The sequence below is a fragment of the Rousettus aegyptiacus genome, unplaced genomic scaffold (assembly GCF_014176215.1).
Source record: "Rousettus aegyptiacus isolate mRouAeg1 unplaced genomic scaffold, mRouAeg1.p scaffold_m13_p_12, whole genome shotgun sequence".
In the NCBI taxonomy this organism is placed as follows: Eukaryota; Metazoa; Chordata; class Mammalia; order Chiroptera; family Pteropodidae; genus Rousettus; species Rousettus aegyptiacus.
Genome location: NW_023416287.1, coordinates 743,386 through 757,776, shown reverse-complemented (window position 1 = coordinate 757,776; position 14,391 = coordinate 743,386). Strand labels below are relative to the sequence as shown.

Below are 14,391 nucleotides of genomic sequence, written 5' to 3'. Positions count from 1 at the left end.
CCAGACGCCACTCACCTCGGGTCCCAGGCCTCTAGGGTCTCGCGGCCATTTCCTCCGAGCGCCGCGGAGCGGGCGGGCGGGCGGGCGGGCGGGGTCGACGCCGGCCACCGAGACGCGGGGGCTAGAGGGCCCGCCCGCGCTCCGAGGCGCCGCGAGGACGCCGACAACCGAGACGCCGAGGGTTAGAGAGGCCGCCCGCGCCCGCAGCAGCGCCCCCGTGCGGCGAGCGGAAGGAGGCCCGGGCCAGGACACAGCCTGTGCGCATGCGCCCCTGAGCGCCGCTCAACCGGCCCCGCGCCCAAGAGCCCAAGCTGGGGTCGGGAACGGCGGGGATCCCAGGTTTCGAGCCCATGGTGGACACGCTACCCCGAGGGAGAGCACCAAAGTCCGGTTCCCGTCGGCGTGCGGTCCAGAGGACAGATGCGCGATGCGCAGGGCCCCTTTCCTACCAGCTGGCGTGTTTCTCTTGGACTGGAGCTCGAAGTCCACGGGACTAAGGGGCACGGCGAGCCGGCCCCCGCCTCCCAGCACGCACGCACCCCGGGCACACCTGCCCACAGGGGCTGGAGAGAAAGACGAGACGCTTCCTGCCCACCAAGGGGAAGGACTCTGGCAGAGGCGCAACCTCCGCGTGGATTTTCTTCACTTAGCATTGACTAGTGACACCCCAGCACCTGACTGTTCCCAAATACTCGGTTGACCTAAAAAGGGAAACTCCTGCCTTGCGGCACCGCGGATACTGGTCATTTGTCCAGAGGGCAGCTATTCCTTGGCCTCTGCCCCATTACTTGCCTCTTCAGCCCCCTGCTTCCACGGGCCTTTGAAGCAGGCGCCCCTTGGCAAAAAGTGGGAAGGCGCGCTGCCTGTGGTTAAGGCCCAGCCTCTGACCCTGGGTCTCCCAGGCGCTTCCCTGCACAGATCCGGGCTCTGGGGCAGATGTGCCTTGCAGCAGACAGCTCCAAAGACCACGAGGCCTGCCGGTCTCTCAGACAGGCTGTCCAGTTTTTCCACCCCCCCAAGAAATACAACGCAGCTCATCTCTGCAGGTGTGGCTGGTAGGGCCCCCTCCATAGAATCTTGCAGGGAGGGCTCTACGCTCTTCCATGTCGATCCAGTCTCCAGGTCTGCCCCCGAATAGATGTAGTGGGAAGTGTAGAGACTACACAGATCAAGTTAAAACTGGCTTGAGCAAGTAGTGTGATGTCGGGCAAGTCTCTGTGACATGGGGCTGGCCCGCTGGGGGACCAGGACAGGTCACAAGAGGCCTCCTTACAAAGGGCTCCCTAAGTGGGAGCTGGGATAGGGGAACCCTGCCCACCCTTCCTCGCAAGCATAGGGTCCTCAAATGAAGTGAAACCAGCAGCAAACCCTTCTGAACAGTGAGGTTTCAACTCTGGGAGGTTTCAGGCCAGGTGTCCAGAAGGTGAAAGACTAAGGCCCAGAGGGCGATGGGATACGAGGAGGGAGCAGGCGAAAGCCGAGCGGAGAACCAAGCGAGCAGAGGGAGCCCACGTAGCTGCCACCGCAACGCAGTACAGGGTGGCCCTCGGGATGCCTCTCATGCAGCATCAGGAAATGAAAGCGCTCAGGGCCCCTGGGCCATGCCCCTCTTCTGACTTCTCTCAGCAGGAGCTGGCTCTGGCTAGGTCTTTGGACAGAGGGGTGCCCTCACAAGGGAAGCCCCGGGCTCCCCCTGACCTCTTCGGGTCACCCTGAGTCACCCACTGTCACTCCTGGGACTGCTACTCACTGGGAAAGCGTTTCTAGAATTCAGACTGGACGTCTTTAGTGGCTCCACCAACTGACTCCTAACAAACTTAGTTTCATAGCTAACCCAAAATTTAAAAAGGCACCTCCAGTTGTCTCAGTTTCTTCCCTAAACACCCCCAATGCACAAACGAAAATCCCAAAATCCTATGCACTGCCGATAGGAGTGGCTCAGAGGGCCGGGGGGCAGGCAGCTTAATGCGCCTCAAAGGAGCTCAAGCCGTTGTGAAAAAATATGAATAGTCTGCGTAGACCACAGACCAGCCGCCCTCGCCCCAGGCAGGTCTATCGAAGCAGGAAAGCCCGATCCGGAAGACTCACCGGTCCCTCAAAAACGGCTTTCTGGTGTCCAGTCTCTTCTCACCCCCAAATTAAAGCCCGTCGGAAAGCAGGGTCCGGAGAACACCCTGATCCCAAATCAAGGTCCTGAAGCAGAGAACCCTTCTCTTTGGAGTCAAGTGCAACTGTGAGAGGCCAGATGCAACGTGCCACAAGCCTCTTCCAAGGACAATTTAAAACCAGCCCAGGGAGCAGCAAGTGGTGTTATTGTTATTCTCATTTGGAATTCAAAGACAACGGCCTCGCACTCTCCCCAAAGGCGTGGTGAATCCCCACCCATCCCGGCCAGGGGTTGGGGGAGGGGAAGGAGCGAGGTTGGACCCCTCCTCTTCCTGGGGCTGTCAGCAGTTTGGGAAAACCCGCAGGATTTTTCCAGAATGGCCACTGCCACGGATGCCCTTTGACCCAAGGGTCATGGGTCGCAGGCCTCAGACCTCACACTTGCCCAGGCCCAAGGCTTGGGGGACAGGTAGCACGTGGCACGTTTCGGCTGGAGGACCAACGACACGCTGCTTGCAACGTGTTCCCCAATCGTCCACGAGTGCTCCCAGGCTCACGACTGGAGGGGAAGGGGCAGGACGGGTTTGTGTTGCTTCTCACCCTAGTCCAGGGTCCCAGGGTGCCTGGCACCCAGAGGATGTGTTCTTAACCATTTGTGGAGTTAAATATGTGAATGAAAAGATAATTGGAAAACATACTCCCGCCATTCCCTGGGGACAGAACATAAATTCCCAGAAACAGATAAAACTAGTAATATTTTTATTGCTCAGAAAAGCTTCAACCAACGTAATTTTTTTTTTTAAGAAACGAATTTGCACTGTACACTGCACGAGGCCAGCGAACTTCAACAGTGTGGATAAATCCCACTTGCACGGTCCTATCATCTCAACAAAGCTGGGCCAAGCAAAAAATTCTGAGACATTCTAAATTAAAATGACAGCGGCTGGAGAGCGAGGGAGACGGACGGCTAGCCCGCTCCTCACTGCAGACCAGCGCTGACAAAGGCCGCTCCCCGAGCATCAGCAGAACACAGGATTAACCTCCAGGTGGCCACTGCCGCCAGCACCCCAGACCGAGCAGCCAGGCCCTCAGCCCCCAGGAGCTTCCGCTTCTGATTTGCACATGAACCTCCCAATCTGCAGCTCAGAGCTGCGGCCGGCCGGGAGCGGACCTTCCTGCCCCGCCGGCTCCCCCAGAACCGGCCCAATGCCCCTCCCCCCACCCCGTCTGCCTGCAGCTGGCGTGACCCCCCTCAGAACAACAGCTCACCTCCCTCCCCCTCTCTGTCCTTCCCACCCAACCATGCTGCTGGTGGCTCAAGACCAGTCTTTTTTTTTTTTGCTAGCAATAGCTTAATAAACCCTTTCCTTTAAAAGTTACATTGGAAGTTACATTATTTTGTCTAACAGCTGTGAGGTGTCAGTCACACTGACCACTACTTCCCCAAAGCAACGGGGGAGCAAAGCACTAGGCCCGGGCTGGACTCCAGCCAACGGCAGGCTACCGCAGCTGACCCAGTGTGCGGGGGCGGGGGGGCGGCAGTCAGCGGGGACCCCACATTCTGGCATCGCCATCCAGGAGAATCCTGACTCTGTGGGTTAGACAGGACGCTGTTGACGACGGTCTGGGAAGCCGAGTGCTCAAGTGCCGGGGGTGGTGGCTAAACCGACGGGCATGGGCGGGGGAAGGTGGAGTTGGGAGTTACAATTCGTGTCCAACACCGAAGACCTCCAGAAAGCGAGCTGTGGAGTGTGACCCGGCTACACGTTCAAAGCAGCAAATGAGAATCTTATCAATCTCCTGTCTTTTAGGCAAAAGAATAAACAAAGGCGAAAGAACCGGAAAAGGAAATGAGACGGGAGAAGGGACATGCTCGTGCTAACACTGTGCCACACGACTTTTCTCCGCGGACTGTAGGGGACACGGGGTGGTGTCCCATACCCTGAACTTCACTAGAAACTGCTGCGATGACTAATTTCATTTAAAAAGCAGCAAGATGGCTCCTGGGTCACTGCGGCCTCTGGAAGTGACTGTGGGCCCACGGGCAGCCTCTAAATCGAGGCTGCAGAGAAGGCACCACTGAGCCCAGAGCGCTCGCCCCCCGCCCTTTCCCAGAGGTCCTCAGCCAGAAACCGACGCGAGGTCTCTCCCTGCCACGGTTCAGTCCTAGCCTGCTCACCTAGACGAGATGGACTCGCCCATGAGGAGCAGCGCTGGGTACTCCCCGCTCTCACTCCCGCTCCTGTTACTGAGATGGCTATGTTTCCCTGAGCTCGATGGAAAATAAAGCCCACTTTTAATAAGAACATAAACACTGTATTCCTGTTTTGGCTGGCTGCATCCCCACAATCTCTAAAGGAATCCACCAAATAAAAAGAAGCCAGACAAATCAGTGCCTTCCACAGACACAGACTGTAGTGCCCACACGGGCCATTCGCCCTCACAGGCTACATCGTGCCACAGCGTGGGTAGCAGAGAAAGGGGAAGACAAGCTCGCAGACCTCCGCCGGAGCCCGGAACCCGCTGGGAGCAGCGCAGGACGCAGCGGGGACCTCCATGAGCTGAGAGAGGGTGTCAACTCAAAACAAGCAGGGCCCTTCCTTCAGCCACCGCCCCGGGCGTGTGGGGGCTTGGGAGCAGGGGTGCAGCTACAATCGTCCAGGCTGCAATTGAAGAGATTATTTTTTTTCCCCACAAATGAAACACTTAAAAAGAGAAAAAGACTGTTTAAAGTCCGGTCTAACAGTGGCTTTCTGGATTTGTCGAGTAAAAACACGGTATTAATTCCTGCTCTTACCTGGCTCACAGAAGGAGGATGAAAGTGGGAACCTGTACCTGAAGGAAACAAGACGAGAATAACGACGCCCGAAAGGTTTTTATTCTGCATTTCGACAAAATCAATACTCGCGAATTACCCTTTCAATGCCAGAATGTTTCTGAGTTCCAAATTGAACCAACTACTTCTAAAATTTAGAACCCCAGGAGAAAGATCTCCCACATCTGCCTACAAGGCGGGAGGCCACTGCTGTGTCCCCCGCACGCTGGCAGTTGTGCCCAAGGGAGAAACGAGAAACCTTCTGTCTGTCAGACACAGATGTTCCTCAGGCTCCAGGAAAAAGTGTGCCAGAGTAAATGCAAGAGGATTTTAAAGTCAGAGCAAAACCCAAAATTTTGCAAGTGTGTTTTAACAGGAAACCACAAACATCAATTGAAAAAAAGTCTCTTCATTCAGCACTTCTGCTTCCAATCAGACAGCTGATCCTAACAGCTGGCTCATGCAGAAAAATCCTTAAAGCATGTACAGATGCGGCTATGCGCATATACATTATATGTTACAGAGATACACGTGTGTGGATATCCGCATAGGAATGTTTACATAAATTGAAAAAAAGAAAAAGGTCAAATCCCAAACCAACACGTGTGTATCAAATCCTTGGCCAGCCCGTCTGAAGGGCAGAGTCCGATTCAACAAACAGTGCTGTGCGTGGGCAAACCAAAGCGAACGTGCCGTCAGCAGAAACTGCCAGATGGACGGTTACCCCCTGCTGCACTGGACGGCGCCAGTCACATCCTCTAGAAACTCTCTGCCCCCCAGTTCCAGGACAGCCTGATGAACCCCTGGTCCTCGTCAAACCGCTCTGGCCGTTTCTTCCCTGTTGCCTTAACGGGCAACTTCTTTGGCCAGTGGCCACATGCTGCCGTCCTGGATTCCGGCCTTCGTCCTCCCTCCTCCCAATGGGCTTTTCTCTGCACGTGTGCATCACCTCTCACAGTGTCACCACAAACGCTTCACTTCCAGCCCTCGCCTTCCCCTTGAGCTTTAGGTGCCTCAAAGTCCACAAGGCCACGCCGAAGCGCCCTCGCTCGCTTTCCGCTGGCGATGCTTCCTTCTCAGTTGGTGGCACCACCATCAGCACCATCAATCAGGGTGCGCATCTGAGTGGCATTCTCCACTTTCCCTCCTGGGGCTCTACAAAGTGTGAGTCACCAAGAATGGCCGTTGCCCTCCTCTCTGAAGGCCTCCCTCCGTCCGTGTCTGCTGAAGATGCTTCTAGATAAGGTCCCAGCGTCACCCGGTTACTCTTCCGCACTCAGACGTGTCCATGGGACTCTCGCTGTGTGCCTGATGCCTCAGCTCTTGTGAAGCTCCCGTTTGTGGTGAATCGTGCCTCTCTCCGGCACCGGTGACACATGAGTGTTCCCAAAGCCTCAAAGGCACGCTGTAAGGTACCACATGAGCACAAAGGTGACACACTGCATCCCACTTTGTTTAGGGAAGTTCTCCCTGCTCCCAGGAGGGAGCGAGGGGAAGGGCCCAGGCCCAGCCCCAGTGAGCCCAGAGGCAGCAGAGCCTGGTGAGTCCAGAGAGCCTCAAACGGTTCGCCAGGGCAGAGGCCGCGAGGCTCTTGGCTGTGCTCACTTTGCATAGGCAAGAGGGGAGGGGTCTCCAAAGCGCGTGAAGAGGAGGCCAGGGACAAGGAGAGGCCACCCTGCCTGCGGCATGGGTTTCAGGAAGGAGCCGGCAGGACTCCCGGGAGACAGGCGGGAACGATCAAGAGCAGCCAGTCCCCAGACTTAAGGAGGCGGAATCTGCAGACTCCGGAACTGGCCGGCCCCGGGGGGTAGGGGCCGTGAGCCTGTGTCCCGCGGAGAAGGCCCGCAGGGACCGAGCCTCTTTGCACTGCAACAGTTTACGTCCACAGGGCACTGGCATTCCTCGGAAACAATTTAAAAACTCCTCGCCCCTTTACACAGCACTAAGCTGACACCTAAACTCGTTTATACGGTTAAGTAAGTAGTTGCAAAGGGACTAATGTCGGCCACGTAATGCAACCACGTTTTAAATAGATCTGTGTCAAAACTTGGGACCTGCAGACACGCTCGTTCGACTAATGGCAAATGTCCATAACGGGTCGTCACTGTCAAGCCCATTTGCCCACGGACTGGCTTTGCGCGAGAAGCCCGACGGCGCTTCCGCGTCACTCAGTGCGCTTCTGAGCGACCCCACGACACCATCGACCCCCGACTTCCAGCTCCGCCAGCGGACGGCTGAGACGAGGCGCTGCCCTCGGCGGCCTTCCTGACGCTCCCGTTAACCTTCCCGCGGGGAAACGAGGCCCCGCTCCGGCAGCCCGCCTTCCTCCCGAGCAGACGGCTGCAGTAAACGCACGAGCGCGCGGCTGTGTCCCCGCGCCTCCGCGTCCACCAGGCCCGGGCGCGGCGGCTCGCGGCCCCCGCCGCACACGCCTGCAGCCGCCGCCCGGCCCGGCCCGGCCGGGGCGGACGCGGCCCCGGGCCCAGCTCCCGCAGGGAAGGCCCGTCTCTGTTGACTCGTCTGGCAGCGCGCTCACCGACGCGGCCGGGTCACCCCCGGGGCCCGCCTCAACCCACGGAACGGAGAGCCCCTGCCGGCCGCGCTCGAGCGGCTCCTCCCGGCCTGTGCGAAGGCGGGCGGCCGGTCGGGAGGGACCCCGCCTCAGGGCAGCGCGGAACACCGGCGCCGGTTCCCCGCTCCCGCCCCATGCCCTCCGGGCTCACACAAACGACGGAAAGGACGCTGGGACCTTCGCTTCGGACTCAGTCTAGACGTCGCCGTCCCAGTGCGAAGTTCCCCCACAACGACGCCTCGACGACCGCCATCTTGCCCAGAGGCGGACGACGCCTTTTGACTCTCGCGCCAGCCCGTAGAGCGAGGGCGCCGCGAAGGGAGTTCTGCGCAAGAACGGAAGTCCTGGTTCCGCGCTTCCGGGCGGCCGCTGCGCCCCGCCCCCGCGCGGGGGCACTTGATTGGCTGCCGGCTCGCGATCTCGCGATCTCGCGGGAAGAGGCTGAGGGGGCGGCCGCCGGTGTGTCTGCCCTCCCGTTCCCCGCCCCCGCCCCCGCCTCTGCCGCGGCCCCCGCTCCGCCTTCCCCTCCCTGGCGCAGCCGTCCCCGCCCCGCCCGGCCTGCCCCCCGCCCCCGCCCCCGAGCGGCCGGAGACCGCGCAGCGCGGGAGGCGGGATCCCCACGGTAAGATGGCCGCGGCGGGCCCAGGCCGTGGGGCCGAGCGCCCTCGCGGGAGCGCGGCAGGACGGGGAAGGGCCTGGCGAGGGGTCCGAGGCCGGGGATGGGGCGAGGGACCCTAGAACTTGAGGTCGGGGGTCTGGGGAAGGGTCCGAGGACGGGTTACCGCGCCGCCGGGCCTGCGCTGGGGTCCAAGGGTGTCGCGGATCCGAGCAGGTGTCAGGATCAGGGCGAGTTCTCGGGTGGAGGCGGCACCCGCTGGGTTTGCAAGTCAAAACTGCCCCATTTTACCCCGGCCAAAGTGGACTCCTCACTTTGATGATGATGATGATGATGCCTGGGCACCGTAATTCGATGTGAATGCTTACAGAGAACATTGCTAGTGAAGACTCCGGCGTTCAGAGAGGTCGCTAACTTCAATAGTGAAGCATAGCACATACGTTTTTGGGAAGAGAACAATTTTTCTGACGAGGAAGTACATTGTTGCTTGGAAAGCAAGTGTTTCTCGTCTACAGAACTGGCATGTTTATGTATGTTGAATATTTTACCGCTTGAGATCTTCCCGCACAAAACAGAACGGGGTAATTTTTCAAAGTTGTTGCTTTCAAAAATGGCTCTCACCGAGGGCGAGTGGTACTGTTGTGACTGCTGATGACCAAGTGGAAACTCGGAAGAAGGTGCTGTGTTCGTCCTAGGTTGCCTTGAATTGTTTAGGAATGAGAACTTCATCTGAGTGAATTACGCAGTTGGCAGCAGCGGAGAGATGGGTATTAGAAGAGGAGCCCCATCTCTTCGTTTCATTAGGCATCTGTGGTTTCGATAAATTTGGGCATCACCCAAACGTGAGGGCTTTGTGTTGTGCCCCTTTGCTTCTTTGCCACACTCTCCTTGGGCGATTTTGCCAGTCTCTTGGCTCTCCACATTTTGGGGTGGATGTTTCCCTAATTAATGTTTTTAGTGCCAAGCTTGGGACCTATAATCCAGGTGCCTGTGTGACTTCAGCTGCTTGTCTAATGGCCCAGACTTGTCCTCCTCCTCAAACCTGTTTCTCTCCCGGTCCCTCCTCCTCATTGTGGCCCCATCCTTCAAGACCTTATGCTCGAAACCTCTGGTCCAGCAGCAAAGCCTGTTGACTGTGTCCACAGAATCTGTCAGCTGTGTTTCTGGCTCTTCCGCTGCTGTCCTTTTTTGTTTAGTGGCTCTTTACTGGTCTTCCAGCTTGACTCTCGCCACCCCACATTCACTGCCTTTCAGTTAAACTTACTGAAGCGGTTTAGTATGTACTTTGTGTAGTGTCCAATGTATTGACGAAGTGGACGGCAGTGGACTCACCACCCATCTCAAGAGCCCAGTGCTCCCAGGGCTGCGCCTCTCTGCCCCTCCCACGGTAGCCACCACCTCTTGAGTTTCACGTTTCAGATGCTGAAGCACATACTATGCGGTTTGTCTTGTTTTGACTCTGTACAAAGCTGGGTCTCTGCCGCAACTCGCTTTATTCATCCAGCTGGTTTCTAAGAGTCATCCACGTGTTTGTGTCCATTTATTTCAACTGTTCTAGTACATTCTGTCATGTGAGTACATGATCACGGTTCCTTTTCAGCATCCCCAAAATCCAAGAAGCTCTGAAAACCAGAAGTGTTTTTAATCTGTTTGAGGGCAAAGCCTGACCCAGTGAAGGCTTATTAATGGCCCCTGTTCCACTCAGTACGAACATTCACTCACACGTTTCCCAAGAAAAGTAACATTTGGTTATGGTGTGCTGCCCCAGACCTAGCAAGGATGTCATATAACGTGTTGTAGATTTTACCGTGTATTCTGTGCAATCTAAAAAATTCTAGATTCCAAAATACATCTGCCCAAGGGTTTTAGACCTGTTGAATGAACGTCTGAGTGGGGGCGTCCATGTTTCTGCCGCTTCGAACAGTGTCTCTGCGAGCAGGCTTGTCTGTGTCTGGTGCGCCGTGGCATGTTCTGGGGGGGTCTCAGCCTAGCAGGGTAGAATCGCTGGGCCGTGAGGAGCGTACATGCCCAGCTTTACCCGGAGAGCCAGATGTTTGCAGCACCGTCCATTCTGACAGCTGCGTGAGAGCGTTTTGAAGTCCACGTCTTTGTTAACACTGGTCTCGTCGGACTTCTTGGTTTTGTCAGTCTGCTGGGTGGACAATTGCGAGCTCCTTTGGAGCACGTGTGCCATCGCACAATTCTTCCGTTTATGCATCTGGTGCTGCCCTCTGCGCTTAGTGGAGAATCTGTCCAAGCGCCTTTCGTAGTTGGCGGGGCCGCCTCGGTCTGACCCTGGCCGACCTCCTGTCCTCCTGGTTCTAAGACCCTTGGAAGGTTCATCCCGCTTTCTGCATTAGCCGTCTTCTTCCTGCTCCTTAACCTTGCAGTCAGGTCTCGGCCCTTTGCACTCGCTGTTTTTCAGATCTACAGTAGCTCCCCGTTCTCTCTCTTTTACTTTTTACTACGTCGCTGTGTTTAGCTCTGAAATGAACACAGTTACTACAGAGCTCTTCACCGATTCTTCATATTTTTTTCCTGTAGAAGTAAATCAGAATGAGCTATGCAGAAAAATCCGATGAAATCACGAAAGATGAGTGGATGGAAAAACTCAATAACTTACATGTCCAGCGAGCAGACATGAATCGCCTCATCATGAACTACCTGGTCACAGGTAACGGCTTACAGTGGGATTCTGCTGATTCCCCCTTTGTGTCCATGCACTGGGAACCACGCCACTGAGGTTCCGGGGTGAAGTCACATGTTCAGACATCGTGGAAAGGCAGCGCTAGCTTGTCTTCCTACGTCACGATGTTAGACACCCTCCTCTAGAAGCGAGGTCATCGTTCCAGGCCCCTGACACCTGAGGCGAACACCCATTTCTTGGCTTTTGAAAGTTTTGCAGTCAATCGAGATGATTAATGTTCTGAAGTACGTTTAAAGCCCAGGTCACGGGTCTCTTCTGGCCAGGCTGGTAAATTGTACTGGGCTGCTTCTGGAAGGCGCCCAACTCGGAGGAGGAGAGGGGGAGGAGCAGCACGAGGCGGGGGGACGCAAAAGTGGTCTGTAGCTAACACTCAGCCCCCCTTGACGCTAGAAGGGAAAAGGGTCGCTCTGTGCAGGGTAGGGAAGCCCAGGTGTCTCCTTCCCGTTAGCTCCCAGCGCCCCCATTTTAGGCTCTGTCGAGATTTTTTCTAAGTGAGGAGGAAGTATCAGCCCACGCGCGTGCGTGCGTGTGTGTGGAGAGGGTGGGGGAGAAGTACACGCTGCTTTGATGTGGAGAACTGGACTCCCTGGAGTGAGCATGGCAGGTCCCTGCAGGCTGTGAGGTGTGGCCGGTGTGTGTCACCTCACCTGGGCAGACCTGCCGCTGGACCTGGAATGGCAGCCTCTTCACGGGGCCCACGGCAGCGCAGCGGGCTTCCGTGCGTTCCTGTCCCCTCTGGCTGGTGGGGGAGCGGTTTTGGATGGGGCGGAAAGGGGTGAAGCGCACTTCGTGTCCCGTGTGTCAAGGGCGCACCGGGGAAACAGCGGTGTCGCTGCGGAACGGCTCGGGTTCGTTGCTCCTAGCTGGGGGGGCTCCGCAGTCACGTCGTGCTGGCTTTCCGAGCACTGAGGACGGCTTTCGCTGCAGAGGGCTTTAAGGAAGCCGCAGAGAAGTTTCGCATGGAGTCCGGGATCGAGCCTAGTGTGGACCTGGAAACCCTTGACGAGCGAATCAAAATCCGTGAGATGCTGCTGAAAGGCCAGATCCAGGAGGCCATCGCGCTGGTCAACAGCCTCCACCCGGAGCTGCTGGACACGAACCGGTATCTGTACTTCCACCTGCAGGTGGGTCTGGCTGAGAGGCGCCCGGTGTGCGCACGCGCGACGAGTCGGGGGATTTGTGATGACTCAGCGGTGACGAGGCCAGTCCGCGCTGATGGGATGTTGTTTTCATCATTGTGGGGAAGGGGTTCGAGGCAGCAGCTGTTAGTGCGAGTGTAGTCACTCAGAGGCTAGGACAGTGGCCCGGGGCGGGTGTGAGCCTGTCCGCCCTCGCCCCAACCAGCAACAGCACCTGATCGAGCTGATCCGCCAGCGGGAGACGGAGGCGGCGCTGGAGTTCGCGCAGACGCAGCTGGCGGAGCAGGGGGAGGAGAGCAGGGAGTGCCTGACGGAGATGGAGCGCACGCTGGCGCTGCTGGCCTTCGACAACCCCGAGGAGTCGCCCTTCGGAGACCTGCTGAACATGATGCAGCGGCAGAAGGTGAGACGGGGCGCCCGGGGCGCGGGTTCCGGACAGACACAGCGCCTGGCGAGGCTGCCGCAGAGTGGCGGGCTTCGTGTCTAGGCACGTGGCACTGCGGTACGACAGCGTCAGCTTGTCCCTCATGTGCGCTCTCTTACGGCGTCGAACTGGGGACAGCTCAGGGCCGTGACTTTCTTAGAACGTTGACCCTGGAACACCACGGGGTGTAGGTCACCTATCGTGTAGCTCTGACTTCCCCAGAACTGAACTACTGTACATAGGCTCCTCGGTACCTGTGGGGATTGGTCACAGCCCCGCCCCCAAAGGTCCCCGTCCATGGATGCGCAGGTCCCCTTAGAAGCTGGCAGAGCAGTGCGTGCTGCCATGCCCCCGGACTCCCGCCCGCTGCTGCCGCCCCCAGGGACGCGGAGTGCTGGCTGCGTGTTGGCTGAGCACATTGTCCCCGGGTCACCTGTGTTCAGGCCTTTGTCCATCTGTCTCCTTCATCTTAACCTTCCTCCTACTTGTCTGGAGACTCTGAGAAGTAGGTGGCCCCGTGTTTTTTGCTTAAAATCCCATACTTGCTCCTGAAATGTATTCGCTGCTGCTGCCACAGTCCAGCCCACCTGGTGGCCTGTCACCTCCCAGACGCAGCTCCCTGTCCCCATCACCCCCACTGTGCTAGAAGGTGTGCTCCTAAACTTGTGTCAGCCCCTCCCGCCCTCTACTCACAGTTCCCCTCCCCCGGCTCGTGGCCCTTACCTGAGCGCCAGGCCACATGTGACGTCTGCTGCCAGACCACGAGCCCTGGGCAGGGACGTGGGTTCGCACCCTCCAGGGTGTCCGCCTCCCGGGCACGGGTGTCGCATTAGTTTAGGTGAGCGAGCACCTTCGCCCTGTGGCTGGGCTCCAGGGGTTTCGAGTGCACGCCCGCAGACCCGGCACGCTGCGGGGTGCTCGTCATCGGCTCCCCTTTCTCCTAGGTGTGGAGCGAAGTGAACCAAGCTGTCCTCGATTACGAAAACCGGGAATCTACACCTAAGCTGGCGAAATTACTGAAACTGCTCCTTTGGGCTCAGAATGAGCTGGACCAGAAGAAAGTAAAATACCCCAAAATGACGGACCTCAGTAAAGGTGTGATCGAGGAGCCCAAGTAGGCGGGCGGGCGGCCCCGCGGCCGGCCCAGGACCTCGGAGCGCGCAGCGGCGCAGGCGACGGCTCTTCCCCCCTCTTATGATTTTTGACCCGGCATCTTCTTTTAAAGGAAAAAGCGACCCTTCTAAGGGCTGGACAGCTCGCAGAGGAAGAAGCATCTCTGGAAGCCTGACGGCCGGCTGCACGGCGGTGTCCTGCAGGCCGCGGCGGCGGCGCCCGGTGTGTGTGGCCTCCTGCTCCTGAGGGGCCTGTTGGCCTCCGCGCGCTGGGCCGCTGGGGGCACCGTCCGCCTTCAGGCCGCCCAGCCCGTCAGCGAGCAGCGCCCACCGTCGCTTTGCTTGCCGCCTGCTCGCAGGCAGGCGCCACCGCTCCCTGACCCTCTGCCGCCTCAGGCCGCGCCGTACACGTGTCCCTCGCCTCCTCGGTGTCCTGTTTCTCTCGTTTTTTCATAGGAAAGACTATAAATTTGTAAAGCCTGACTCAAAGACTGGCCGTGTGTGAGGATGTCGAGTGTGATTTCTTTTCCCTTTCTGTCTGGGCTGTGTGGCTTCTGGGGACGTGTGTGAGACGGGCGGGCCGCGTTTTTTAATTTTTCAAATATATATTTTGGTGCTGTATGTGGTGAGAAATTCTTTCCTAGTGGGTCCATGAATTTTTGCTTCTAGGTTTGCTGAAAATAAAGGTTTCTCTTTGATGTCGAGAATGAGCGAAGTGGCCTCTAGAAAGTCTCGGTCATCTGAACACACGTTTCGGGGGCTCTGCTCCCCGCGGCGCCCGCAGCTGGGGGAGCACGGCGCCTGGTCGTGTGCCTGTGAGGGCGCGTGGCCGGTCTCGGGGGTCAGCGCCTGGCCCTGTCCACGGCTCCGCTGCGTGTCGTCCGCCGTGTTCGCAGCCGC

At 58.0% G+C, this 14,391-nt stretch overlaps 2 protein-coding genes across 12 annotated transcripts in view; one reads left to right on the top strand and one right to left on the bottom strand.

The window, feature by feature from the left end:
* Positions 1–7,872, bottom strand: part of DIDO1 (death inducer-obliterator 1) — a 49,376-nt gene extending 41,504 nt beyond the window's left edge. For 2 of the 6 annotated variants that reach the window (XM_036229193.1, XM_036229194.1), the window contains exon 1: positions 7,645–7,872. The gene's annotated coding sequence lies outside the window, so the exon portion shown is untranslated. Of the gene's footprint in view, positions 1–15; positions 90–7,644 lie in introns of those variants that run through there. The other 4 variants (XM_016133608.2, XM_036229191.1, XM_036229190.1 and 1 more) reach the window with 4 other exon arrangements.
* Positions 7,873–7,960: 88 nt separating this feature from the next.
* GID8 (GID complex subunit 8 homolog) lies at positions 7,961–14,202 on the top strand. 6 transcript variants are annotated; one of them, XM_036229201.1, is made up of 6 exons: positions 7,961–8,115; positions 10,654–10,783; positions 11,744–11,940; positions 12,161–12,358; positions 13,324–13,474; positions 13,605–14,202. In XM_036229201.1, the coding sequence occupies exons 2-6, from the start codon at positions 10,666–10,668 to the stop codon at positions 13,736–13,738; spliced, it is 798 nt and encodes a 265-aa protein (XP_036085094.1). In that variant the 5' UTR covers positions 7,961–8,115; positions 10,654–10,665; the 3' UTR covers positions 13,739–14,202. The 6 variants fall into 6 exon arrangements, with proteins under 6 accessions (XP_036085094.1, XP_036085097.1, XP_036085096.1 ...); XM_036229204.1 differs by lacking the exon at positions 7,961–8,115 and adding an exon at positions 8,212–8,639; XM_036229203.1 differs by lacking the exon at positions 7,961–8,115 and adding an exon at positions 8,212–8,690.
* Positions 14,203–14,391: the final 189 nt, after the last annotated feature.

What these genes read in the sequence shown, in the direction of transcription:
- GID8 (XM_036229201.1), top strand. Translation starts at nt 10,666, where the DNA reads ATGAGCTATGCAGAAAAATCCGATGAAATCACGAAAGATGAGTGGATG. An exon ending in CATGAACTACCTGGTCACAG is followed by an intron (nt 10,784 to 11,743) that starts GTAACGGCTTAC and finishes CTTTCGCTGCAG; the next exon opens with AGGGCTTTAAGGAAGCCGCA. An exon ending in ATCTGTACTTCCACCTGCAG is followed by an intron (nt 11,941 to 12,160) that starts GTGGGTCTGGCT and finishes CGCCCCAACCAG; the next exon opens with CAACAGCACCTGATCGAGCT.